This window comes from Delphinapterus leucas, chromosome 4 (genome assembly GCF_059928025.1).
Source record: "Delphinapterus leucas isolate spDelLeu-1000000601 "Yukka" chromosome 4, BTC_Dleu_Yukka2, whole genome shotgun sequence".
Taxonomy (NCBI): domain Eukaryota; kingdom Metazoa; phylum Chordata; class Mammalia; order Artiodactyla; family Monodontidae; genus Delphinapterus; species Delphinapterus leucas.
The window spans coordinates 70,514,082-70,538,568 of NC_143132.1; the positions used below are offsets into that span (position 1 = coordinate 70,514,082).

General features: G+C 46.0%; 1 protein-coding gene across 5 annotated transcripts in view; it reads right to left on the reverse strand.

Moving 5' to 3' along the window:
• Nucleotides 1-1,968: 1,968 nt before the first annotated feature.
• Nucleotides 1,969-24,487, reverse strand: part of HEG1 (heart development protein with EGF like domains 1) — an 83,177-nt gene continuing 60,658 nt past the window's right edge. For 2 of the 5 annotated variants that reach the window (XM_089910610.1, XM_089910612.1), the window contains 3 exons: nt 14,553-14,640; nt 10,529-10,703; nt 1,970-7,973 (listed from right to left, as the gene is read on the reverse strand). In XM_089910610.1, coding sequence (XP_089766736.1) covers nt 7,824-7,973; nt 10,529-10,703; nt 14,553-14,640 — 413 coding nt within the window. In that variant the 3' untranslated portion in view covers nt 1,970-7,823. Of the gene's footprint in view, nt 7,974-10,528; nt 10,704-14,552; nt 14,641-24,487 lie in introns of all 5 variants that reach the window. The other 3 variants (XM_089910611.1, XM_022567613.3, XM_022567621.3) reach the window with 3 other exon arrangements.

Below are 24,487 nucleotides of genomic sequence, written 5' to 3' on the forward strand. Positions count from 1 at the left end.
CACAAATTTTCACACAACAGGCTTGGAAAATATTAGCTACTGAATAAGTGTTTCTGATTTGAATTATTATAAAACAAACCTAAAACAACTTAGTTGAAGAATTTTAATGATATAAATGTCCCATGGTGTTGAACTAGGAATCAAGCAATTCACTCAAGGGTAATAACCAGTGTTAACGTCTTTTCTTGTTCGTGTCTAAGCCCAGTCAGCAACAAGGCTATGTTGCTCTTAGTCACAGGGTCCCAGGCCAATAGTGGCTCCATCTCAGTAGATATTTCCATGACTGCTGAGGCAAGAGAAATGACCACCACACACAGCTCTTAAAGTGCCTTCCCAGAAGCGACACATTTCACTTCCCTTCACATTTCTTTGGCCAAAGCAAGACACACGGCCATATTTCAAAGCAGGTGGGGAAGTTTGGCTACCAGGTGCCTGACAGGAGGAAAGCTGGAAATATTTGGTGAACGGCAGAAAGCCCCTTCCCGACCTCCAGGGAACCACTCACCTGTTTTCTGCCCCAATGATCTTGTCTTTTCCAGAATGAAATATAAATGGAATCATACAGTGTGCAGCCTTTGATGGCTGGCTCTTGTCACTCAGCACAATGTTTTTGCTTTTGTTTTTTGTTTTTTTGCGGTACACGGGCCTCTCACTGTTGTGGCCTCTCCCGCTGCGGAGCACAGGCTCCGGACGCGCAGGCTCAGCGGCCATGGCTCACGGGCCCAGCCGCTCCGCGGCACGTGGGGTCATCCCGGACCGGGGCACGAACCCGTGTCCCCTGCATCGGCAGGCGGACTCTCAACCATTGCGCCACCAGGGAAGCCCCCAACACAATGTTTTTGAGACCCATCCATTTTGCTGCCTGTTGAGGTAGTTTGTTCCTTCTATTTCTTGAGTGGTATTTCATCATACAGGTGTTCCATAATTCATCAGGTGAAGGGCTTTCTAGTGTATCTTTAGTGTTTGGTCTGCAAATGCCTGCTTGAACTTTGCTACAAGAGATCTTTGCTAAGGGTTCCTGTTCAGTTACATGTCATAGCTACATATTCATCCACCATCAGCTAGTCGTCAGCCTGCAGCTACTGGAGGGGGTAGATCTCCAGGAACTTTAACTTCAATTTACTTCTTCTGTTGGACGATTTATCCACCCACTCACCTATTCTTTGTTTTAGTGAATGCCTGCTAGGTGCCAGGTACTGAGCATATCACGTTGAGCAGGACAGACTTGGTTCCTACCTGGACAGAGCTTACGATTTTTAACCCATTAATCCCTTCATGATATGGGGAGCAGGTTGGAGAAGGAGGGAAGGGGAAATGACAAGAAAGCTTGGATGGCGAGTCCGAGGTCTTCAGGACCAGTTACTAGTGAAATGACACATTAATCCTGTACTTGTCTGTCTTTCTTTTGGTGACAGGATGGCCCTGTTGAAGAGAACCCATCTGTGTTATGTTTCTTTGTAGTTTACAGAGTGTTTCCATGTGAATTCTCCCTTTTCATCCTCACAACAACTCTGGGAGGCAACACTTATTATCCCCACTTCCCTGATCAGGACACTGAGGCTCAGAGAGCTGAGCGGACTCAGGCCTCACATCGTGATCTGGGAAAAAGAGCCAGGAATCTGTTAGGGAGTGTCTCGTACCAGCTGTTAGAGCCCAGGCCCTCTGATGATGCTGTAAGTTTTTATGAGGTCAATAAAAATCCACCTGCATTTCTTTTCCCTGGCCTCTCCCTTGTATCTTTCTTATCTGAAGTTCATGTTTGCTGCGTCAGGTGGCTTCATGACGATACCATCCAGTTCTGGGGGTTTAAAGTTGTCCTGGCTGATCAATATCCAAGACAGGAGGACTCTTCCCTATATAATCTATATATTGTGCCCCTTACCTTTCATTACTTCTCAAACAATTGGAAAATGACTATGCACTGCTGGAGTTCTTTAAGTCCAAGGGCCTCAAAATATTTTTTAGATTTTTATTCACTGGCAAATCCCCTCCTGAGGCGGAGGCTGCACATTGCCAGGTGAGATGCACAGGTAGGACAAGTACTAGGGCCAGCTTGTGGGTGGACAGCAGAAGGTCCTCCCATTTTCAGTCCTAAACAGTTCCCAGGGGAGAGTGGGTATGGAAATGCTGTGATGTTTACAATGTCTGGCTGAGCTGGGAGGAACATGAATGAGGTTCAGTACTGGGTTCTGCTAAGGTCTTAGGTGGGGATTAAATGGTGGGACAGAAAGCAGCGTAGGGGGAGCCGGGTCAGGAGAGGAAAGTGCTTCTGTTTATTTCCATTGAGAGATGTTTGATGGGCTGCAACCCCGATCTAATCTGCCAAAAGGTCACCGTCATGTCCTGAGCTGCCATTATTGGCCTCTCCTAGTGCCAAGGTTACTGTCATAAAGCATCTGAAAGGCTCATCCATCCCTGCCACAAAAGGCACTCAAATCTCAAATAAGCAATTAATTAATGAACAAATGTCAGCCACGTGGCCACATTCACTGGCCACGTAAGTCTAAGGCCCACGGCCTACCACCTTAAAGTTCTAGATTCTCTCCACCATAGAGCACAGATATGCTTACTCTCCCTTCTCCTGCAAGACACGAAGAGTGATGGTGGGAGGCATTGAGGAGGAAATCTTCCGTGTCTGAAAACTGGTTACTGGCTCTTTCCAACCAGCAGAAAGAAAAGTAAACAAAAGCAGGTTCTATGCCTGATCCGTCTGCCCATCCATCCATCATCAAAAGCATATTTCCTCACTTGTGCCATGTAAGAGTTCACAGTGCAGCTGCGTTGTTTAAATGATGCCCTCATAAAAATGAACTTGTTGCACTCTGCTGTGGTTTGTTTGTTATCACGAGAAAAACACAGTGAAAATGATATTGATTTTATTGCATCATTTTACTGACTAGAACGCCAGACTTATAGTGGATATAAGTATAAAAATAATCGAATTCTTACAAATACTTTGCTGCTACAGTACTGAATAATTCGTGGAGGTTGCAATTATAATACAACTTTAAATAACATTCTCATAATGGATTTAACACAATCAACCAGGGGCTAAGGTTTAAAGGTCTGCAAAGAGAAATCTGGGACAATGTGAAAACTCAAAAGTTCATCTTCCAGCTACATGCTTCATTTAACCATAAATCCAGCAACACAAACATTAACAAAACTCACAGCACCCCATGACGAGTGATCTTTTAAAAAACAGGCGAAGTAATACAGAAACCTGGGTTAGTTTCCCAGCTAGACAGGTTCCATCCCATCCCTGTCTAGTCCCATCCTTCCTATCCAAGAACTCTGCACCTGAAGTGCATTATTATGTATCCAAGAAAAAAAAAGTTAGAATCTAATATGCCAATCCTTTTAAATATCCTCTTTAAAATGCCACGAGAACAGAGCCAGTCTAAGATATGTCTTTTTTTTAGACCTCAATTGTCCCTTTTGGTTTCACAGGGTTTTCTGTGAGCACTTCACACCAAATAGGATGGATTATAACACTCTTGAAAAGATACTTTAGCACAACAAATTAACTGACATTTAAAACTTTAATCTTTCTAGTAGTTTAACCAGCTTCCTCCTCCGGGGAGCCAAGAAAAGAAAAAGAAAAAAGAGCATATACTTAACAGCCAACTCTACAAAACGGTCTGTATTTCCAAAAATGCACATGAGAACCTCAGAATGCCGCTTTGTCAAGAAGAAGGAAATGAAATGTCCCTTCTAATCCCCACAAAAGTTTTCACACAGAAAAAATATCTCTGATACTAAAGGTGGTTTTCAGTAAGATACAAAATACTGAGATACTGAACTTTGCTTTCTTCCTCTCTCCAAAGAAGCGCTCTAGTTTTGAAATCACTGTATCTTAGAACCATGGGTCAAAACCCTAGTTTGGGGTGTGTTAGGCTAAACTGAGCCAGAAGCAGCTGGCCTGAACATTCTTGCTTCTGCAGGCAGCATCCATGGAGTTACAGGCACCCACCTGGGTGCACCACCAGTGGGCAAGATGGCTTAATGGAGGCCCCCAGAAGCCACACGTGAGGAGTGACCCTGACGTGTCTGCTCTGGGAACTTTCACATCTGAATGAATGTCACCCTTCAACGGCATTTTCATGGGCAGCCATCCAGCCTCATCTTGCAAAGATGTTGCCCTCCCATTTGGGCTAACGTTAAGAACGACCTCTTTAAGAACTTAACGGTTACGTCTTAGTTTTGGACCTCAAATGCTATCAGCCAGCTTGATTACACTATCCACTCAGCAATTTTGGCTCTAAATGACTTAGCTGCTTCTGAAAACAAACTTTTGTCAAAGGAGGAAGATTTGTCAGCATTTAAGACATTTCAACTGAATATGTTCCAGACTCGGATCATGTTCACAAAAACATGCTTCCAATATGTGGGAAACGTGGCCTCACCACGGGAGCAGGGCGAGGCAGCCCTCAGACAGATGTCTAAGTCTGGCCGTGTCTGTCAAACACCCAGGTCATCACCATACACCTCCTTCAACCGAAGCCACGTACCAATATGCTTCTTGCTAACAGGCATGAGCCAGCCACTGTTATCTTGATGATGGCCTCAAGCATCCAAGAAATACATGTAACAACAGACCTGAAAGGACTGTTTCAACATTTTGCTTTTGTACTTCATGGCATTAGTTTAGTTACTGTTTAATAATATTAAAGTTCTTAAAATAAACAACTTTTATTTTAAGCCCACTCTCTCCAGCTCTCTTTGACACTGGATGGTGAGGCATCTGCCAGGGAGGTGAGGCAAGAGGTATAGCGAGATGAACAAGCCAGGCAGAAGGGTTTGAGTCCTGGCCCTCCAAGGCAAGGTGCTTATCCCCTCTGAAGGGTCCCATAGCCGAGAAAATGGGCTCTCTCGCACCCACCTCACCAGGGTGCAGTGAGGCCACGTACCCTGCACAGAGCCTGGGTGTGGTGGGAACACATGAGATGTCTGTTGAGACTATTTAGGCTTTCTAAATTGTCTCTAGTGCCCTGGGCTGGCTCATGGGGCAAGAGGAAAAGACACCAGAGATAAGACCCTCTGGAGCTTCGACAAAACCTGCAGATGCTGGAAGGCCCCGGTGAGCACCTCCCTGCCTTGCGAGTCACCGTGCTCCGGCCTGCTGCGGGACACGGGGCTCCACGCGGCCTCACTCTTCCCTACAGACGTCTGAATGTCTCATGGGCAGCTTCCTCCAGCGCCCCCCGCTGTGGGGCTCCCACACAGGACCCAGGCATTTCTGTGCACAGGGCTCTCACACTCCAGGTACAGGGGCTGACACAGCGCCTGTGCTGGAGGGGAGGGCTTCTGCTCACCAGGGGTGCATCCAGCCTGTCTCCCATCCCAGGGGCTGCTGCCCCACCAACTGTGTCTTGGCTCAGGGAGGACCCTCTAGAGGTGTTTAACCCCAAGCAGGAACAAAGCCAGCCTCTCCCTTCCTTACCCAGGCGAGCAGCCGGCACTGGCACTGACACCCGCCCCCAACCCTGCAAGCCTCTAGAAACTGCAGATAAGATGTGAACTCAACCTTGCAGGGGCCCTCCCTTTCTCACAGTAAAAGGAAAAACAGCACTCTTAATCCACTTCACATGCACAAAAGCCACTCCCAGGAAAGCATTCTTGGAACTTACAGCACACTCTTTTCTGGATGTTGAGATTCTGCTCCAGGATGCTTTGGGGACAGAATGCTTCATGTCGTGAAGCATATAGCTTCTGGCCCTGGCACAGGCGATGATCTGTCAGCTGTCAGGTCAGCTGGAGGCGGCGGGCGTGTATGCCTGGGGATAGCCTCCATTGTGGCTCCGGGTCCCGGGGGCAGGTGAGGCTCTGCGGCCAAAGCCCGGAAGCAGCCGCCTCCCTCGGGCCCCAGCCTGCTGGCTCAGGTGTGCTGAGTGAAGGAGCTTGAGCTCTCCAGTTAGATGGAAGACCACGTGGCACAGACGGCCGTTCGGTTGCATGGAAAGAGGCCAGACCCGAGATTTCTAAAAGGGGATGCTCTGAAATTTTAAGTTGGCACCCACTAACAAAACAGAATTCTTTTTGTATCTATCTCATGAGATGAATGCAATTTAAACTACTAAGTGGTATCAACAGCTGACTAGTACTCCTGCTGCAGCAGGGAAATGGTGACTCGTGGAGACCACGGGACTCGGGATTTTGCACTTAAAACTGTTTGGACGAGAATTACATAAGACTAATGATTAGATTCATTCTGAAGAGCTTAGAGAACCTTGAAGAAACAACCATGAGCGGGACAGAACCATCTCCAAAGGCCGCATCATTTCCAGAAGTGTGGGTGCCACTGAGCTCCGAGCTTCAGGGTGGGAACAATCCTTTCACCTTTGCGTTCTCTTCACTTCATCCTGAACCGGGATGTTCAAAAGCAGATGAGAATGATCACAGTTCCACAAGAAGCAGTTAAAGGCACAGCACAGGATATGCCCCCCTCGCAGGACCCACGTTTCTGCCACCGTAAGTAAGACTCGTGGAATTTCCTTCCCCAAGGCCAACGCTCAACTCCCTAACTGGCCAGAAGTCTTTAGTTCTCCAATGCTGACCTGAATTATACCCATGTTTCTGGAGGGAACTCCGTAGTAGTACAAAGAGTTACAAATTACTGTTTGAGAGAAAATAAGTTATTTCTTCAATGAATAAATAGCTTTGAGCCGTTGGCTGAACCACTCAACCGACACTGAGTTTGAGGACGAGATCGGGGCTACTAGCAAAGATGCCGCACTGGTGGGTAAGCAGGCTCACGTGTGGCTCCAGCCCAGCTCCGTATTCTTTCTCAGGAACCGCAAGCCCGGCTTCCCAAAGCACTGGTGTTTCAGAAAATTGAATACGCCTGTTCAGCCCATTTCCCTAACCATGTTCAGCTGCGGCAACAACAAAAGCTGCTTCTCCATTAGTGGTGAAGTACCAGCTCAGACCCAACCTGCACTGAGCTCTCCACTTCTACTTCACATGTAGCAGCCTCGGCCTCAAGGATGCAGGTCAGAGCCCATGCACCATGCAGCGCCCTCAGGGATGGCACCCTTCCACCAGGGCCTTCATCCAGTGCTTGCTGGGCCTCTAACTAGAACCAAATGGAAGTTGTTTTGCCCTGATCCAGATGTAACTGCAAAGGGAAACAAAAAAATCCTAGGTAAATGTGTCACCTTGACTAAAGAAAACAAACTGGAATTGTGTGCTGGGCCTCACAAATTTCAGTTCCTCATTCTGGGGGTTTGTTTGGAGAACGTAGCACGAGACGACTTAGGAGGGTGTGTTCACCTCCAGCATCTCCAGACACTAGTGGTATGTCCATCGGCATCTGTTGTTCAGCACGTAGCTACTGGGCAGGAAAACAACCAAAGAGCCAGTATTTTGCTGTAAATGAATCACCAAATTGAGGCCTATGGAAGTGCCCGAGTAGAAGAGGCCTTCTTTCTGGAGCAGTCTTGAGAAACATCCAAAAGGAGACCTCCCTCCCTACTTTTGCATTTACTAAAGTGCAAACTAAGGAAAACCTGGGTCCTTGCACTGATACCTGATGATCAGCCCTAATTAACAGCCACCCCGAAGCCACGGCCAAGCTGCAGTCACGCGGGGACTCCACCGTACTGGCCCGTGTTCACATTCACAGTAGCAATGAAGGTGCCGGATGAGCAGCCTGACGCTCCACGTCCACGGGCTCCGGCTGTCCCCTTCCACTGTGGTCACACCCCCCACGCCCATCCCCTCTCCACTGGCCGCTCAGGTGTGGCTGCACAAGTCCTGGGAGCGGCCGGCGGGAGGTGCTCCGCTGGTGCAGTCGCAGCAACGGGCCCCTCTCTCTGCTGCACTTAGAAGTAGTCTCTTCTCCTACTCTCATCGCTGATGAAAGATGGGTTATACTGTCCGGGGAAAATGCAAGAATGCCGTGATCCTGGCAATCCAGTGTAGGCCGGGTAGAGTCCATTTCGTTCAAGTTCAGGATTCCTTACACTTGTAGGCTGGTGGCCAAAGAGAAAAGAAGAAAAGTCAGTTTATTATTCTTGGGTTTAAATTTAATAGTTAAGAAAAAAGAAACAATGAATGCTATATTTTGGCGAATTTAAGATGGAGGCAGCTATACATAGCAGAGCAAGGTCTGACCTAGAAGTCAGGACCTCCCAGGTCATCTCTTTATGGAACCTGGGGTCCCTTTGCCCATATTTTAAAAGTGGGTTTTTAGAAACATTACATAATCAAGAGCAGCCCAGTCATTTTTATTTTATTTTATTAAATTTTATTTATTTATTTATTTTTGGCTGTGTTGGGTCTTCGTTGCTGTGCGCAGGCTTTCTCTAGTTGTGGTGAGCGGGGGCCACTCTTCGTTACAGTGCGCGGGTTTCTCATTGCGGTGGCTTCTCTTGTTGCAGAGCACAGGCTCTAGGCGCGCGGGCTTCAGTAGCTGTGGCACGTGGGCTCAGTAGTTGTGGCTTACAGGCTCTAGAGCGCAGGCTCAGTAGTTGTGGTGCACGGGCTTAGTCGCTCTGCGGCATGTGGGATCTTCCCGGACCAGGGCTCGAACCCGTGTCCCCTGCATTGGCAGGCGGATTCTTAACCATTGTGCCACCAGGGAAGTCCCAAGAGCAGCCCAGTGATTTTAGACCAACGTAGGAAAAGACTTGGGTTAACTATTATCTTGATTATTATCAAGAGTAATTATTATCTGATTATCATTTTGACTTTTAAAAAAGAGTTTCTCTGCGAAGCACAATGGCTTTAAATCCTCTCTGGTATTTAGCAGAAAGCTATTGTCCCTGCTGAGAATGGGGAACTGACCTTCACAAGGCCACCTGTCAGAGGTGGAGTTAGGACCCCAAAGCAGGAGGCCAGCTGATTCTCAGGTGTCTCTGACCAGATCCCAGCTTAGTGGGTTGTGACTACCTACCTAACGCAAAAGGAGCCCCTGGGGAAGGCCCTGGCTACTTTGAGGAGGCCCTCCTTCAGGGAGAAACGTTGGCTTATAGAAACAAAACACTAGTTTCTGCTTATTATAATGTGGATCCCAGGAGAGCCCAGTGTACACCTGAGGCCACTGTGAGGGACAGCCCACTCCCTCAGGTGACAGCTTAGGCTCTGCTTCTACAGACTGCTCAGCCTACTGTCTAAAATGAAAATGGGGTTCACGTAAGTTTGTGAGTGTATCTACTTAAGACAACTCTTCGGCTAATGGCCTGGGAACGCGCAGCAAACGTGGGTCCTGTGATGCTGTAGGCCTGTCAGTTGCTCTGTCCTGGTGCTGCCTGGGGGCTGAGGAGCCCCTAGTGAAGGTTGTAAGTGTGTGGGTACCCCTGGGGGAGACACCTGCTTAGTTACGGCTGCAGTTATCAGAGGAAAAAGACTTTCCTGACAAACAGAGGGTAAAGCAAAGCTCCTATGCGTAAATATCAACGGAAACATTCAAACTAGATCTATCTTTGTATCTACATTTATCTTTCCCCTTATTTCTTTTTGTTCTTCCTCCAGGCCAGGTTCAAATTTTTCAGAGTCCATTGAAACTACAGCTTCCTTAGCACGAGTGCCCCTCCCATCCAAAGTCTGAACGCGCAGGTTAATCTCCATAGCAACCAGAGTGGTTGTTCAGTCTGTTAACAGGATTGCCTAAAGCTATTAAGTCCCTTGAAGCCTTAGGGCAAGGTTTCACGTTTACTGCTGTACTTCTAAGCTCCGCAAGGCAGGAGAAGTCACTTGCCAGCTGTTTGTTTTTCAGCTCAGGTATCACCGCCTGTGTTTGCTTTATGGCTGATGCAGTGTAACATGAAAGAACTGAGCAGGCGTGGGAATATGACATGGGTTATTCAGTGTGGGACAGAAGAAGCAAGGGTTCAAGGTGGTCTCTCATCTTTCCAAATGATGCACTCCAGGGCTGGACATAGCAAATTATTAAAGACCTACTGAATCTTCCAAACCTCTGACAATTCAGGATGACACTGAATTGTTCTCTTTATACCTTTTCCCAATCCCTCGGTTTCAACTACCCAACCACATGATGTAAAGCATGGCAGACAAGAGATAAGAATGAAAGGGCCAAAGGCTAAATATCATTAAATTCTTTCTCTATTTTTTACCTTCCAATCCTGTAACTTAAAAGCAAGTTCAGTGACAAGAAGGTTATTGCTTCAACCTCATAAAGCACATACCGTGCTCTGTGGAAATACTCTTCATAGCTCAATGTTGAAACTAATAAATCCCATGCAAATAGATAGTAAGTAAATTGAATATTAAACTATGTGAATAAGAGGCATAGGTCACCATTCTTTTTAACCTTTAATGAGCTGGAGTGCTTTTACTACAACAAAACAGAATCCGTTGGGAGTTCTCTGGTCGCCTAGTGGTTAGGATTCCGGGCTTTCACTGCCGTGGCCCGGGTTTAATCCCAGGTCAGGGAACTGAGATCCCGCAAGCCACGTGTCGAGACCAGGAAAACAAAACAAAACAAAAAATCCCAAAACAAACAGAATCCCTTTAATTCTCCGAGGAAATTGGAGCCGGGAGGTCACCTGGGCATGGGAATACACACCGAGTAATACACATCCGTCATCTGGAGGAGGTTTTTGGTACTTCCATTCTCATGCATTTCAATAGCTTCTCGGCCCCATTCTTGTGAGCGAGGGTTCTTGGGGTACTCAGCATATGGGGACATTTGGAAATCCCCACTTTTGAAGATGAGCTTGCTTATGTCGTTTTTATTCTTTCTGCAAGGTAAAAAAATTGTGAAAATTGAAATAAATTCTGTGAAGAAATGCTAACTGTGAAAGCACCATCTAGTTTTTTGCAAGGAAAATTAGACCTAAAGATGCCACTATACATTTTTGTAGCTGCCCACTGAGGAATGTTACTATTGTTGTTATTATTTTTAGTATTTGCCTATAAAAATGCGATTAGGTGCAAAAAAAAGATGCAAAAAAATCTTCCAACCCAAAGGGGCAGGTTATCGTGGGTAGAGAGGACAAAGACAGCTGCAGTGGAGCAGATTTAGACTGTTCTGGGGGACAGACATCGCTGCACCGTGGCGTCAGCCAGGGAAACAAGAGTCATAAATTCAGAAGATGTTGCAGTGGGAAGGGCCTTTAGGATTCTTTAGTCCAGCAGTTCCCAACCTGCTTGAGGAGCTCTGGGGATGGGGCAACTCTGGCTTTGTGAAGGATGTGACTTGCCCTGGGGTCACAGTTGGCTACTAGTAAAGCTGGGGCTGGAATTCAGGCCTCCCACTCCCCGGCCACTGCTGTTCCACTGCATGAAGCTACTTCACGAACCATGAAAACAGTATGTTTTGTTTGCAGAAAGGCCCACCTGTGTACATACCCATACAGACTCTCATGTCAGCGGGGCAGGGAAACCCTAGGACAAGTTCCCTAGTGGTGAGAGTTCTCTGACTGGAAACTGTTGGAGGATGTGTTATTCACCTTCTGTAATGGGCCTCGAATCAGACATTTTTAGTGATATTTGTCCTGGGTAAGATAATCTGGAGTTTCCTCCCTCTATACCTCGCTTTCCTGTAAATAAATGTTCTAGGGAAGGCACCAAATCATTCAGGATCTTAAAACCAAATGTCCAGCATGGGGCTTAGGCGTTGTCCCTTCTTTCAAGTTGAGAACAGACCTGCCATTGTGTTGCTCCCTGGGGGCTGGAGCATCTTGTCTCAAACAATGACTTACTGATTTACAGTGACCTTCTCCCAGGGACCAATAGTCACAGGCTCTCTTTCCCCAAATGGCTACACTACCTGGTACAGGACACTGAGCGGATAGGAGGCTTCTGTCTCCTGGAGCACTCAAAGTCTATCTCTCTAGCTCCTAGTCTCCTACCCAGATTTTTATTTCCACTCACACAGTTTGTCTCTGATGCTTTGATTGCAACGTTGTGAATGACAGGCATGGGCTGAACCATGAGGCCTGCGTCCCTGGATGGGCAGTTGGAGCAGCTAGCTCTCTGCAGCATTCCTGGAGATAGAGGATATCTTAGAGGATATCTTAAAATGTCCTTCAGGTCAATGGTTGAAAAGATAACTTGCTATTTTGTAGGTCCCCTCCATCTGCTATGTCAGGATAATTCCTGCCATTTATTATCATCTAAATCAAAAGTCTGAGTTTTCCCTTATCTGAATAACCACAGAGAAGGGAACCAATTCCTTTCTTTTTCTTCCTTTTCCAATCGAAACCCAGTCCCACTGCTGTCCAGGAAGCCTAGAGCCAAGTTTACTACTGTCTGCTCATCCATATGCCTGCCCCCTCTCCACTGCTAAATATTCCAGGCAATCCCTTTCGTCTTTGTTTGCTTCTTAATTTTCCCATTTAAAGTGTAAAAGTCGGGCTTCCCTGGTGGTGCAGCAGTTAGGAATCTGCCTGCCAATGCAGGGGGCATCGGTTAGAGCCCTGGTCCTGGAAGGTCCCACATGCCGTGGAGCAACTAAGCCCGTGCACCACGACTACTGAACCTGTGCTCTGGAGCCCGCGAGCCATAGCTACTGAGCCCGCATGCCGCAACTACGGAAGCCCACGCGCCCTAGAGGCCATGCTCCGCAACAGGAAAGGCCACTGCAATGAGAAGCCCGCGCACCGCAACGAAGAGTGGCCCACGCTCGCCACAACTAGAGAAAAGCCTGCGTGCGGCAATGAAGACTCAACGCAGCCAAAAATTTTATTTAAAAAGTGTAGAAGTCAATGGTTTTTAGTATATTCAGAGTTGTGCAAACATCAGTTGTGCAACTTTGGAACAATTTCATCACCCCAGAAAGAAACGCCACACGCCTTAGCCATTACTCCCCAGTTCTCCCCCTGCCCGTCCAGGCCTAGGCAACCGACAATCTACTTTCTGTCTCTATTTGATTTGCCTATTTTGGACATTCAAATAAATGGAACCATACACATGTGGTCTTTTGTGACTGGCTTAATTCACATAGCATACTATTTTCAAGGTTCATGCATGTTATAGCGTGTTTCAGTATTTCATTCCTTTTTACGTCAAGTAATATTCCATTGTATGGATATATCACATTTTGTTTATCTATCCATCAGTTGATGGATATTGGGGTTATTTTCACCTTTTGGCTATTACGAACAATGCTGCTATGAATACTTGTGTACGTGGTTCTGTGCGAACACCCGTTTTCATTTCTCTTGGTATAAGAGTGGAAATGCTGGGTCAGATGGCAATTCTGCTTAACGTTCTGAGGAACTACCAGGCTTTTTCGAAGTGACTACACCATTTTATGTTTCCACCAGCAGTGTCTGAGCGTTCTACTTTCCCCACATTCTCACCAACACTTGCTATTTTCTGGGTTTTGTTGGTTTGTTTTAGTAGCCATCTTAGTGGGTGTGAAGTGGTATCTGATGTTAGTTTGGACAGCATTTCCCTGATGGATAATGACATTGAGCATCTTTTCATATATTTATTGGGCATTTGTGTGTCTTCTTTGGAGAAACGACTATTCAGGTTCCTTGCCCACTTTTAATTGGGTTGCCTTTGATAGGGACAGAGTAAAGGGACAAAATCGGTGATTAAATAGTTAATCCCACTAAAGGACAAGTAAAGAAAAAAGCACGGGAGACCCCTGTAAGTTAATGATCACTCAAGAAAGCAGGTTTACTTAACCACAAAACCAAGCTGGCTTGCTTAGCAACAAAACCATGCCACAGAAGCTTGAGACATGCCCCCAAACAGTAAAACATCGGTAAAATGAGACCCACATCCTGCCCAATAAGGTCAGTAAGTTAATAATTCCTAGGACACGCTCCTTTGCACGCACTACAAACAAACATACGGGGAAAACATGACATTATACTACAACCTGAGATGATTTACCACTTTTAGCATATGTTACCACCCTTCTGCTTATTTAAATAGTGCCATGACAGTCCCGGCTTCACCATGTAGGGACAAGAAAACTCCCCCGCCTGCTGTGGAGGAGCTGACGATGGAAGCGTGACGTCCACTCAACAGTGGTCCTCTCCCCCTCCCCATTCTTCCTTTGATTATAAAACTGGAGCCCACTAAGTTCTTCGTGTGGCACCCTCTTGCCCACAGGCTTGTAAACCTCACAAGCATCCTATTCTGATAAATCACTTCTTATCTATCACTTTGCTGAATTCTTTCTGCACCAAGACATAAGAACCTATGCTCTACTAAGTCCCAAAACGCGTTCTGCGGTTTCACCTTTTTACAACTGAGTTGTAAGGATTCCTTATATATTTTAGATGATGAGTTGCAAATACTTTCTCCCCTTCTGTGGGTTGTCTTTTTCACTTTCTTGATAGTGTTCTTTGAAGCAGAGAAGTTTTAATTTTGATGAAGTCCAATCTATCTTTTTCTTTTGTTGCTTGTGCTTTTGTGCTCTTTTAGTAAAAATCCCATTTGCTGTCCTTTTCTTTCCCAGATGGTACTACCTATCATGAATTTCCCTTTTTCCTTTTTTTAAATGGTTCAGTCATTCATTACGATTTAATACTGTAAAGCACCCCAGACATTCTTTAAAAGGGGTAAAAATGACCCTTGCTGAGCACAGGCAAAGAAGGAGAATTAAAATGTGGACTCTTGGCACTCACCTGCAACAGGTAACAATCAGTGCGATGCCCAGGATGAGTAGAAGCCCACCTCCCGCTGCTGCGATCACCACAGTGATGAGCTGATAGGCTAAACAGGTTTAAAAAGGAAAAAAGTGGATTGGTAAGGGGTAATGAATGAATAAAGGAATACCAAAAAATGGTCCCCTTCCCCGCCCCACGGCTACCCCATGCCTCAGCTGGTGACCACTTTTCATTTTCTGGGCCCCCAGCAAAGGCTGCTTGGGACTAGCTCTGCATTTTCTCAGTTGAAGGGGAGCAGATTGTGCCATCTCCAAATATGCCTCTTTGGTATATTTATTATTTTGAGCTGATATTTTTGAGAAACTGCAGACACATGAGAAACTCTGAAAACTGAGTATTAATTACCCATTTGTAAGGGAAATTTACATTAGAAAGAGGCTTGTACCAGGAAGAGAGCTAATACCACAGATAACTTTTTCACCTGAGAGACTTATCTGCTTGGCACACGTGTCCCAAACATTTCCTCTTCTCACTTTCCTGTAAATTGCATTTTCCCCTTTGAAGCCCTAGACCCCTGGCCCCTTCCTCAGCTCAGGAGGGTGTATGAGCCTCAATCATCTGGCTGCCTTTTGAGTCTCATATCTTTGTGGGGCTCCCGTGTGTATGTGCATAATTAAAATTGTTTTTTCTCCTGTTACTCTGGCTTTTAATGGGAGTGGGGAGGGGGTGTCAGCCAAGAATCTAGAAGGGTAGAGGGAAAATGATTATCCCTCCTCTATACTATTTTGAGCAGAGTTTCTCTTTCTCAGCCACGCCTAGAACGGAGGCTCCCAAATTCTACCTGCAGACCAGCCCGATGACATTGTTACCAATCCACGATCAGAAGAGAAAAATAAAAGAGATGCATACATTTTTCAAAAACTAAACTCTTTTGGGTTGTTTTTTCCCTAGTTTTAATACCTTCCAAAATTTGGTCCTTCCGACTTTTTTTCCTCACTTAACACAGATGCATTTTATCTTGTGTAAATTATGCCTCCAGTAAAGCTGCTTTTTAAAAAGTAATTGGAAAAAAAGAATATTTTCTTGGCTACTTCCCACCCTTGGTGGTTAATTGTTTTTTAAAATTTTTGAATTGATGTATAATTTTTTAAATTTGGTTTTAGGTTCTTACTTGATAAAATAAAAAGAAGGTAACCCTAGGTTAGATTCCACAATTTTATAAGAAATATTACCCAGAGTCTGGGAATCACTGCATAAACCATGCTAGAAACTGGGTAGTCTCAACACATACACATCGAATTTAATTACCAGAAATCAGCAGTCATATAAGCAAGCACAGACCATATATAATAAACAATATTAAAATTTTAATTAATTGGTTTTATACCTATGTATTTCTGGAAAACATATTTTCAATAAAATCTATTAAATATTCAGATTGTTTTTTGCTGTGGAAGTATGATTATAATTCTGCTCTCAGGTTGTAAAGTCCAGGATGAAAAAAATAGAGCCAATGACCAGGTTTTCTATAGTAAATTAGGATGGAACCATCCTCTCTAGGTATTCAGGTAAAGTCAAAGGATAATGCACAGAGCTGACAATGAGCAGACTGTGAGAGAAGAGCAAATACAAGTCATGCAACCATTTACCTGTCCTTTCTTGAAATAAATAGCACAGAAGCCTGATCACTATGAAAAACCATCAGTATTAAGATATCCAGGAAACAAAGCCAAACCAAGGAATGAGTTAATTCTCTCCCTCACCTCCTGACACATCTACTCAAGCTTCATTTTTTAAAAAGTGAGGACAAAAGACAAATCTCTAGAATTTGTCGACTTCCCTTTATCTCCACCAACACTACCCTAAGCCACCATCGACTGCTGACCAGACAACTGTCATCACCTCCTAACTCATGCTCCTGTGCTCAGTCTTGCCCACTCACTCCAAAAACCAAATCTGACCGTGCCATTTCCCTGCTTCAAAAAACCTACAGAAGCTCCCATTGTTCCTAACCAGAAACCAAAGTCTAGTTCTTGCTTATCCCTCCACACCAAGTTCATGTTTTCTCACTTCCGGCAAAACAAGTGAGCAGTCATTTTAGAAGTGACCCTTGCAAGTTGCTGCAGCTGTGGCAGGTTCCCCTTTGAAACAAGCACCTGTGTTGTGTCTAAAAAGAGACAAAGGCAGCGTAGACCAGTGCTTTCCAAACTATCTGTGGTCAAGGACCAGTTCTTCTTGGCCTGTGCTTTTGGATATTATTATTAAATGAAGAAAATACAATCTCATTTGTTCCTCTTGTCTTTCCCCCCAGGCACCAACTATCATGAATTTCCTTCTCTCCTTTTTTTAAGGCATCTACTGCAGACCGATACTTCCGTAAAATACAACAAAGCTATTTATTTTACAAAGGATCCCATGCTTGGGTGTCACAGCCATGTCAGCGTAAACGACTCTAAGTGCTTACTCTCCGTTTCTTTATCATCTTGTCGCCATCCTGTCCCAGTTCATAGTTCCCACACTTTGAGGGGTGCCGTGTTATGAGGTGGTTTGATATGATTTCAGGTCCCGTTGTTTGTGACAAGAATGAAATTGTTTTTAAGAATGAATTTATTGGGGAACTCCCTGGTGGTCCAGTCGTTAGAACTTGGCACTTTCACTGCCGGGGCCAGGGTTCAATCCCTGGTTGGGGAACTAAGATCCCGCAAGCCACTGGGCACGGCCAAAAAAAAAAAAAAATGAATGAAGTTATTGTTTTGATATAAAAGTGAAAATGTATTTCAGGATGTCAGCATCCACATCTGTGGCCGCCGACAGCACTTACTAGTGCTGCTGGGGGCTTAATAAGAACCTATGAAGAAGCAACATCAACGAGGGGACATTTAGACTCTAAATACTCAGAGTTTGTGGGGACTCTTGTGAGTGTTCGGTCTGGACAAGGCTATCCTTTGCTGATGTAAATAGCTCTCCGAAGACCTTGGGGCACCAGCTCCTCCCATGGTAAAGGGGACTCTTCTACCAGTAGTGGTGGAGGCCGGGCAGCACAGTGGCCTCACAAAGATCATCTTGCCTGTCAACACGAGTGTCTTGATTCCCTAGCAACATGCTCTGGAAACAAGGATTGTGGTTTTTGCACTGACAGTTGGAAATCTGCTGAACCGTCTCTCCTGAGAACCAACTTGTTGAAAGGTACACCTCAGTTAAGTTTGGACTTTATTCCTTTCATCTCCCCTTTCCTGGAACAACAGTGCGATAAATATGTGATTAGTTTGGACTGTTATTTCTTTATTGACTTATTAAGAGACATCCTTGGGCTTCCCTGGTGGCGCAGTGGTTGAAAGTCTGCCTGCAGGGGACAAGGGTTCGTGCCCCGTTCCGGGAAGATCCCACATGCCGCGAAGAGGCTGGGCCCGTGAGCCATGGCCGCTGAGCCTGCGCATCCGGAGCCTGTGCTCCGCAACGGGAGAGGCCACAGCAGTGAGAGGCCCGCGTACCACAAAAAAAAAAAAAAAAAAAAAGAGACATCCTGTGTGCTACTGCCTTGTGAAATTATAATTCCCACAGTCAACCTGTGTTAAATAAAATGTTGGCAAAGACCACCTCTTGGTTTCTGAGCATAATTTGCCCCCTTGAAACAAAACACACTGATATAGACAAGTGCTTCTCAAACTTTTCCTGCACATCTGACTCACCCAGAGGACTTCTTAAAACTCAGATGCCTGCTCCCCACCCCAAGAGATTTGATTCAGCAGGTCTGGGCTAGGCCAAGAAGTTGTATCTCCAGTAAGCTTCTGAGGGATGGAGACACTGCCAACTGGAAGGCCACACCTTGGGTGGCACTGGCTTAAATTATGTAGGAGAAGAAAGAATGCTGGACTGAAATCCGAAGACCTCTGTGCACATAAGCACAGAGAAAGCGCCTGGGCGGGAACTCACAAAAACGTTCACAGACTTCAGCACTGCCTCGGGTAATAATGGACTGGTACTTTCTTCTTCATGTTTTTCTCTATTTCCCAAATTTTATTCATGTGTTTACATAAACACACAGATACACACAACCTCCTCTAAATCTAGAAATTGTATGTGTATATATGTACCTATATAATTTACTTTATACACATACATTTCTTAAAGAGTTGTTTGTTGTTCTTTGGCAGCCATGTCACTGGAAACTTGTAATAAGCTTGTGGACAATATAACCCACAGATCTTTTTTCTCATACCTGTGGTCAAGTCAGCTCATGAACTACAACTGATCTTTCACACTTGAGGACTGACTTTAGATTTACTATGAGGCCACATGATGATGTACAGTGCATGGGACTGTAAATCAACCCCTACTGTAACGGTCACTAGTCCCGTAGGTTTCCTGAATGTTTGTTTATTAAGGTGAGAACGAAGGCCATGTGTGCTGTCTTAGGTTCGTCTGTCCTATCCTTCCTACTTTGAAGAGATCCTGCAGAATGATGAACCTGGAATTCTTCACTTACTTTGTCTTGGACATTTGCTGACATTTCACAGTCTTTCCCAAGCAATGGCTCTATCTTTACGTTATTCTTCTTGTGGTTTGATCATAGGTTGGTGTTGCTGTCAACGCTGCTGCCATTTTTCATTAAACCAACCCACTCTGGGCCTTAGTCTTTCCCGGAGGCTATATTTGTCCTTGCTTATATGCTTATTTGGATGGAATCTACAGGACTGTCTGCTTAGTCAACCCCCTTGTGGGAACTGTCCACCCCCCTCCACATGCAGGGTACAGTGGGGTGGTCATGCTTATACATGTAACACCATCCCCAGCCATAGGGGTTTGGTCTGGGAGTAAGCACAAGGTCCAAACTGGATCAATTAGTTCCTTCCCAGGAATCTCATTCTGGGAGAGAGACAGAACCTTCTATTTCAAAATGACTAAGCCAGTGACACACACTCGAAGCTCTTTGGTGAGCCTATTTTCCATCGTGAGGCAGAAAGCCTGTGCACAGACCCACAGCACGAGTAGAGACAGGGATGAAGACGGATCCAAGTTAACGTGTGCTCTGAAAAGAAGGCGCCAACCTCCTGTATCTGTGACTCTCCACAACTCCCTGATTCTTGCCATTCCTGATGCTGGAATTCCATGACTTACCCCAGAAGCCTTCCAATAAACCATCTTTTTTGTTCAAGCCAGCTAGGTTTATTTACTCCAGAATAACCTTAGTCAGCTGTGATACTGATTTATAAGAAATACGTATCTGTTCCCGGTCCTAGTTCCAAGCACAGCTCCTAAAACCCTGGGAATTTCCTAAGCCTGGAGAGCAAAGGTGTCTTTTGCTATGTTAATGAGGTGACTTTTGGAAAGCCCTTAGGCAGCTCCTGGATGGAGGTTGGTTGCCAGGGAAACCAAGCTTGTGATTAGCTGGTTAGAACTGTCGGTCCCACCCCCCTAACCTCCTGGGAGGGGAGAGGGGCTGAAGACAGACTTCAGTCACCAACCGCCAATGATTTAGTCAACCGTGCCTGTGTCATGAAGCTGCCATGAAAAGCCAGAAGGACGGGGTTCAGAGAGCTCCAGGTTGGTGAACGCCGAGAGATGAGGGGAAGGTGCCGCGCTGGGAGAGGGCATGGACATTCCGGGCCCTTCCCCCAACCTGGCCCTGAGTATCTCTTCCATCCGGATGTTCCTGAGTTCTATCCTTTCATAATAAACTGGTAATCTGCTAAAATGTTTCCCGAGTTCTGCGAGCCGGTACAGCAAATTAATGGAACGCAGGGAGGTGGGGTCACTGGAACCTCCATCTACAGCCGGTTGGTCAGGAGCACAGGTGACAACCTGGACGTGGGATTGGTGTCCGCTGGGAGACTGGGGTGGGGAGGTCTTGTGGACCGAGCCCTTAAGCTGTGGGATCTACCTGGAGATAGTGTCAGAATTGAGATAACTGGCTTAGTGATGTGGAAAAAGACACATCGGAATTGGTGTCAGAATCGTACCAACCCGTAGGCCTTCCTTTAAAACCCTTGAACTCATTACAGACCTTTCTAGGTGGCCACATTCGTTTTATTTTAAAATTCATTTAGTTCTCTCCCTTTCCCCCTCACTGTGCTCATTAGTGATGTTGGTTAGAATTCTGCCTTTTAAATCTTTCCACTCCTCTTGCATCATCTTTCCTTTAGCACCCTGTACACAGCATTCTTTTTTTTTTTTTTTCCTCTGTACCTCTTGAAATTTGCCTTTCGCACATCTACAGGCTGTAGTGTGGCCATAACACGCAAGAGTAGGTACAGGGCAGCATTCCCCTCTCCCAAGGCTGCTTCCTTTCAGTTCCGACACAAAGTGAGTTGTTTGCTTTTAGCTGCAGGAGACTTCCAGCTGACTTCTGGATAATTAATGATCTCTTCGTCCTCCTAAGCAGTTTGTTACGAGTGACTCTTGCCAGCACATAGCATTTCCACTGGTTTGAGTTCTAAGCCCAATGTAACAACAAGGTGAAGACCATTAAAGGACACTTTCTACACCTGCCACCAGACTGTGGGGTGGGAAGACATGGCAGGAGGATCTTTAAGGTGAATGTCTGGTTTCACCGGAAGAGGATGAAGAGGCCCAGACACGGGGAAACAGACCCCACATCCCCGCTGGCTGTGTGAGTCTCCACTGGAGAGACGCAGGACATCCGAATGGAAAGGATGACCTACAGAAGGACTGGTGCGGATAAGAAGGAGGGATGGATAAAAATGTCTGCAGCCAGAAAAAGATAATCTAGGAAAATTATGTGTGTTCTATCATCACAAAGTGACAATAACCACAAACAGGAGAACGGCTTAGAGGATGGGACTGTAAAGAAAGGTTTAAAATTGATGGTAAGAGGGGAGTGGTTAAGTAAATTATGATATATCCAGAGAGTAGAATTCCACAGAACTATCAAAAGTGGCCTTATAGGGCTTCCCTGGTGGCGCAGTGGTTGAGAGTCCGCCTGCCGATGCAGGGGACACGGGTTCGTGCCCCGGTCTGGGAAGATCCCACATGCCGCGGAGCGGCTGGGCCCGTGAGCCATGCCCGCTGAGCCTGCACGTCCGGAGCCTGTGCTCCGCAACGGGAGAGGCCACAACAGTGAGAGGCCTGCGTACCGCCAAAAAAAAAAAAAAAAGTGGCTTTATAAAATTATGTAAATGAAAACACTGCACAGTTGACTAGGTTTAAAGGCAGGTTACAAAACAGTTTATTCTGGGAGACCCAATTTCTGTTAAAAAGACACACACATACATACCTCTGGTATACTGCTTCCTAAACTTTGATATGTATACAAATCTGCATATTAACCAAATCTAGGGGTCTGGTTAAAATTCAGATTCTGATTCAGTAGGTCTGGAGTGCAGAGGCCTGAAATGCTGCATCTCTAACAAGGTCCTAGGTGCTGTGGCTTCTGCTGGTCCCATTGACCAGCATTAGTAGCAAGGATATACACCAGGGTATTAAGAGTGATGTCTTTCATGGGTGATAAGGCTTTATTTTAGTTTTCTTCTTCCCTTGTATCTATTTTCTAATTAATTTGGGTTAAAGAAGGAAAATTAATGGGCATGTGTTGTTTTTATGTCATGAAAAGACAAAATTCACTTACTTTAAAAAGAGAAAAAAGGTGAAGCAAACCACAAGGTCATGAGAGATATAATAAAACTGTGAGGAGGAGCCTCTATAAAATTCAAGCGAAGGAGGAAACATGCACACCTAAAAAAGGCTGGAGGGGCAAGGGGAAGTGAGGGACATTGCGAGAACAAGTCTGTAAGAATTCTGGGGCCATCGGATGAGTGGTATCAGAGGACAGGATTGTTGGAATCTGCGGCATAAAGAGGCATATTTTACATGGAAAGACAATTAAAACGAGCAGTGATAAGACAGTTGCAGCCCTGCACTGCCTGGTGTGGACAGCCTTGCCAGGTGCACAGCGGGGTCCAGCTGGGCCCGCACCGCCTCAGGGACTCAGGGACTTGAGAGGAGAGCTTGTCCTGCCGGCTCCAGTTTGAAGGATATTCTCTATGAGGAGCGACGGGTGAAATCTGGGCACCGCTAGAAAGCTAATAGGGACTTTTAGAAAGGCAGGTCAGAGGTTATGCCTGCAGCCAGAATGTATTAGAGCTGGGTGACTCCCAGGAATGTAGGCGTGAGGGAATCGCAGGGCCACGTGCGTGGCTGGACAGAGCTGGGCTCCCCGTCTCACGGGGCTTGGGCAGCAGAGTGCGTGTCCCCAGAAGCCTGCAGAGAGCAGTATTTCTTTTCTATAAAAGATCCAGCCTGAGCCAGACCTCCAAGAAGGCCCTTACTGTCTTTGGTGGTGACAGCAGAAGGGACAGGGGTGGGTGGTGAGAGCTCTGCTATTTGGCACAAAACACTGAGTGACAAGCCACAGAATTCACACGGTGTTATCACCATAGGTGGGGATGAAATTCAGGTGCTCCGGATTCCTTAACCGACACCAGGGCTGATCTGAGACCGCAGAGAAAGGGGCCGTTGGCAGGTGCTATTTATTATCAGTGACTGTTAATTGCTTTGTAACACTGACATTAAGACTGACATCAAAGTCATAAAGTGGTATTCACACCCTCAGAGTTAACCAGAGTCACCCACAAAACGTGGCCGGGAGCTAGCCCTCCAGGCTGGAGTCTGCCCTCTGCTGGACATCATCGTGATGACTCGGATAAAAGGGAGCAAAAAGAAGTCTCAGGAAGAGAGAAATTCTGCTACTTCCAAGACCCCGAGCCCCATAACGCGGAGACACGGGAACTCACAGAACAGTCAGTGGATGTCGTGGTAAATCCCCTCCACATATACAGTAGTTAATGATCTCTGAGAAGCAAATCACTCACTGCCACTTAGAACGACGCCCTGCAGCTCACTCCCCTTTCCTTCAACCCTTTCTAGGGCTTCTCCCTGTATCCATTTTCACTCTTCCATTTCCTGAGAAATATGAAGCATTTTCTAGTAAAACCTATTTAGGGAGCTGTTTGACTACAAGCAGGTTAGAAGTACTGGCTCATCCTATGAGAGGCCTGTCAGGGCCAAGGGGCCCCGGGAGGACTGGCAGGTGGGCTCTCTCACCCTCTGCTCCCTACCCCGAGATGGTCACATCTCCACACGCGTCACCTTGTCTCACTCATGCTCTTATAAAACCAAGTACACCTGTGATATTGTGCCATAATAAGAAATATCTAGGGCTTCCGTGGTGGCGCAGTGGTTAAGAATCCGCTTACCAATGCAGGGGACGCGGGTTCGAGCCCTGGTCCGAGAAGATCCCACATGCCACGGAGCAACTAAGCCCGTGCACCACAACTACTGAGGCTGCGCTCTAGAGCCTGTGAGCCACAACTACTGAGCCCATGTGCCACAACTACTGAAGTCCGCTCCTAGAGCCTGTGCTCTGCAACAAGAGAAGCCACCGCGACGAGAAGCCCATGCACCGCAACGAAGAGTAGCCCCCACTCGCCGCAACTAGAGAAAATCCACGCACAGCAACAAAGACCCAACGCAGCCAAATAAATAAGTAAAATCAATAATAATAATAAAAAGAAATATCTATCTAGTCTTCACCCCCCGCCCCATCTCTGGCATAAGAGCTTTTAAAACACTTGGAATTTCTGACTGATGGGGTGAGAGGAGCATCTCTTGTTAAATAAAGTCATGTCTACTTGTGGTCTAGTAAACTTAGAATATGGACTGTTGGCAGATTCTATGGAATGAGGGACAAAGCTGTCCTAAAATACTGAGTGTTACTATTCCTGCTACATTCTATATCCCAGAATTTCTTTCAGTAATTTTGAGGGTGACTGTAATTTCTCAGGTCTCAGTATAAGAAAATGTCAGTGAAAGTGATCTGGAATGAATCCCAACCACTTCTCTCAAAGAAGTGAATTAACTGTGAAACTTGCCACGTGCACAGTCACCGCCACTCAACCCTCTTGTACCCGGGAGCACGGACGTCAGCCAGCAGCAGG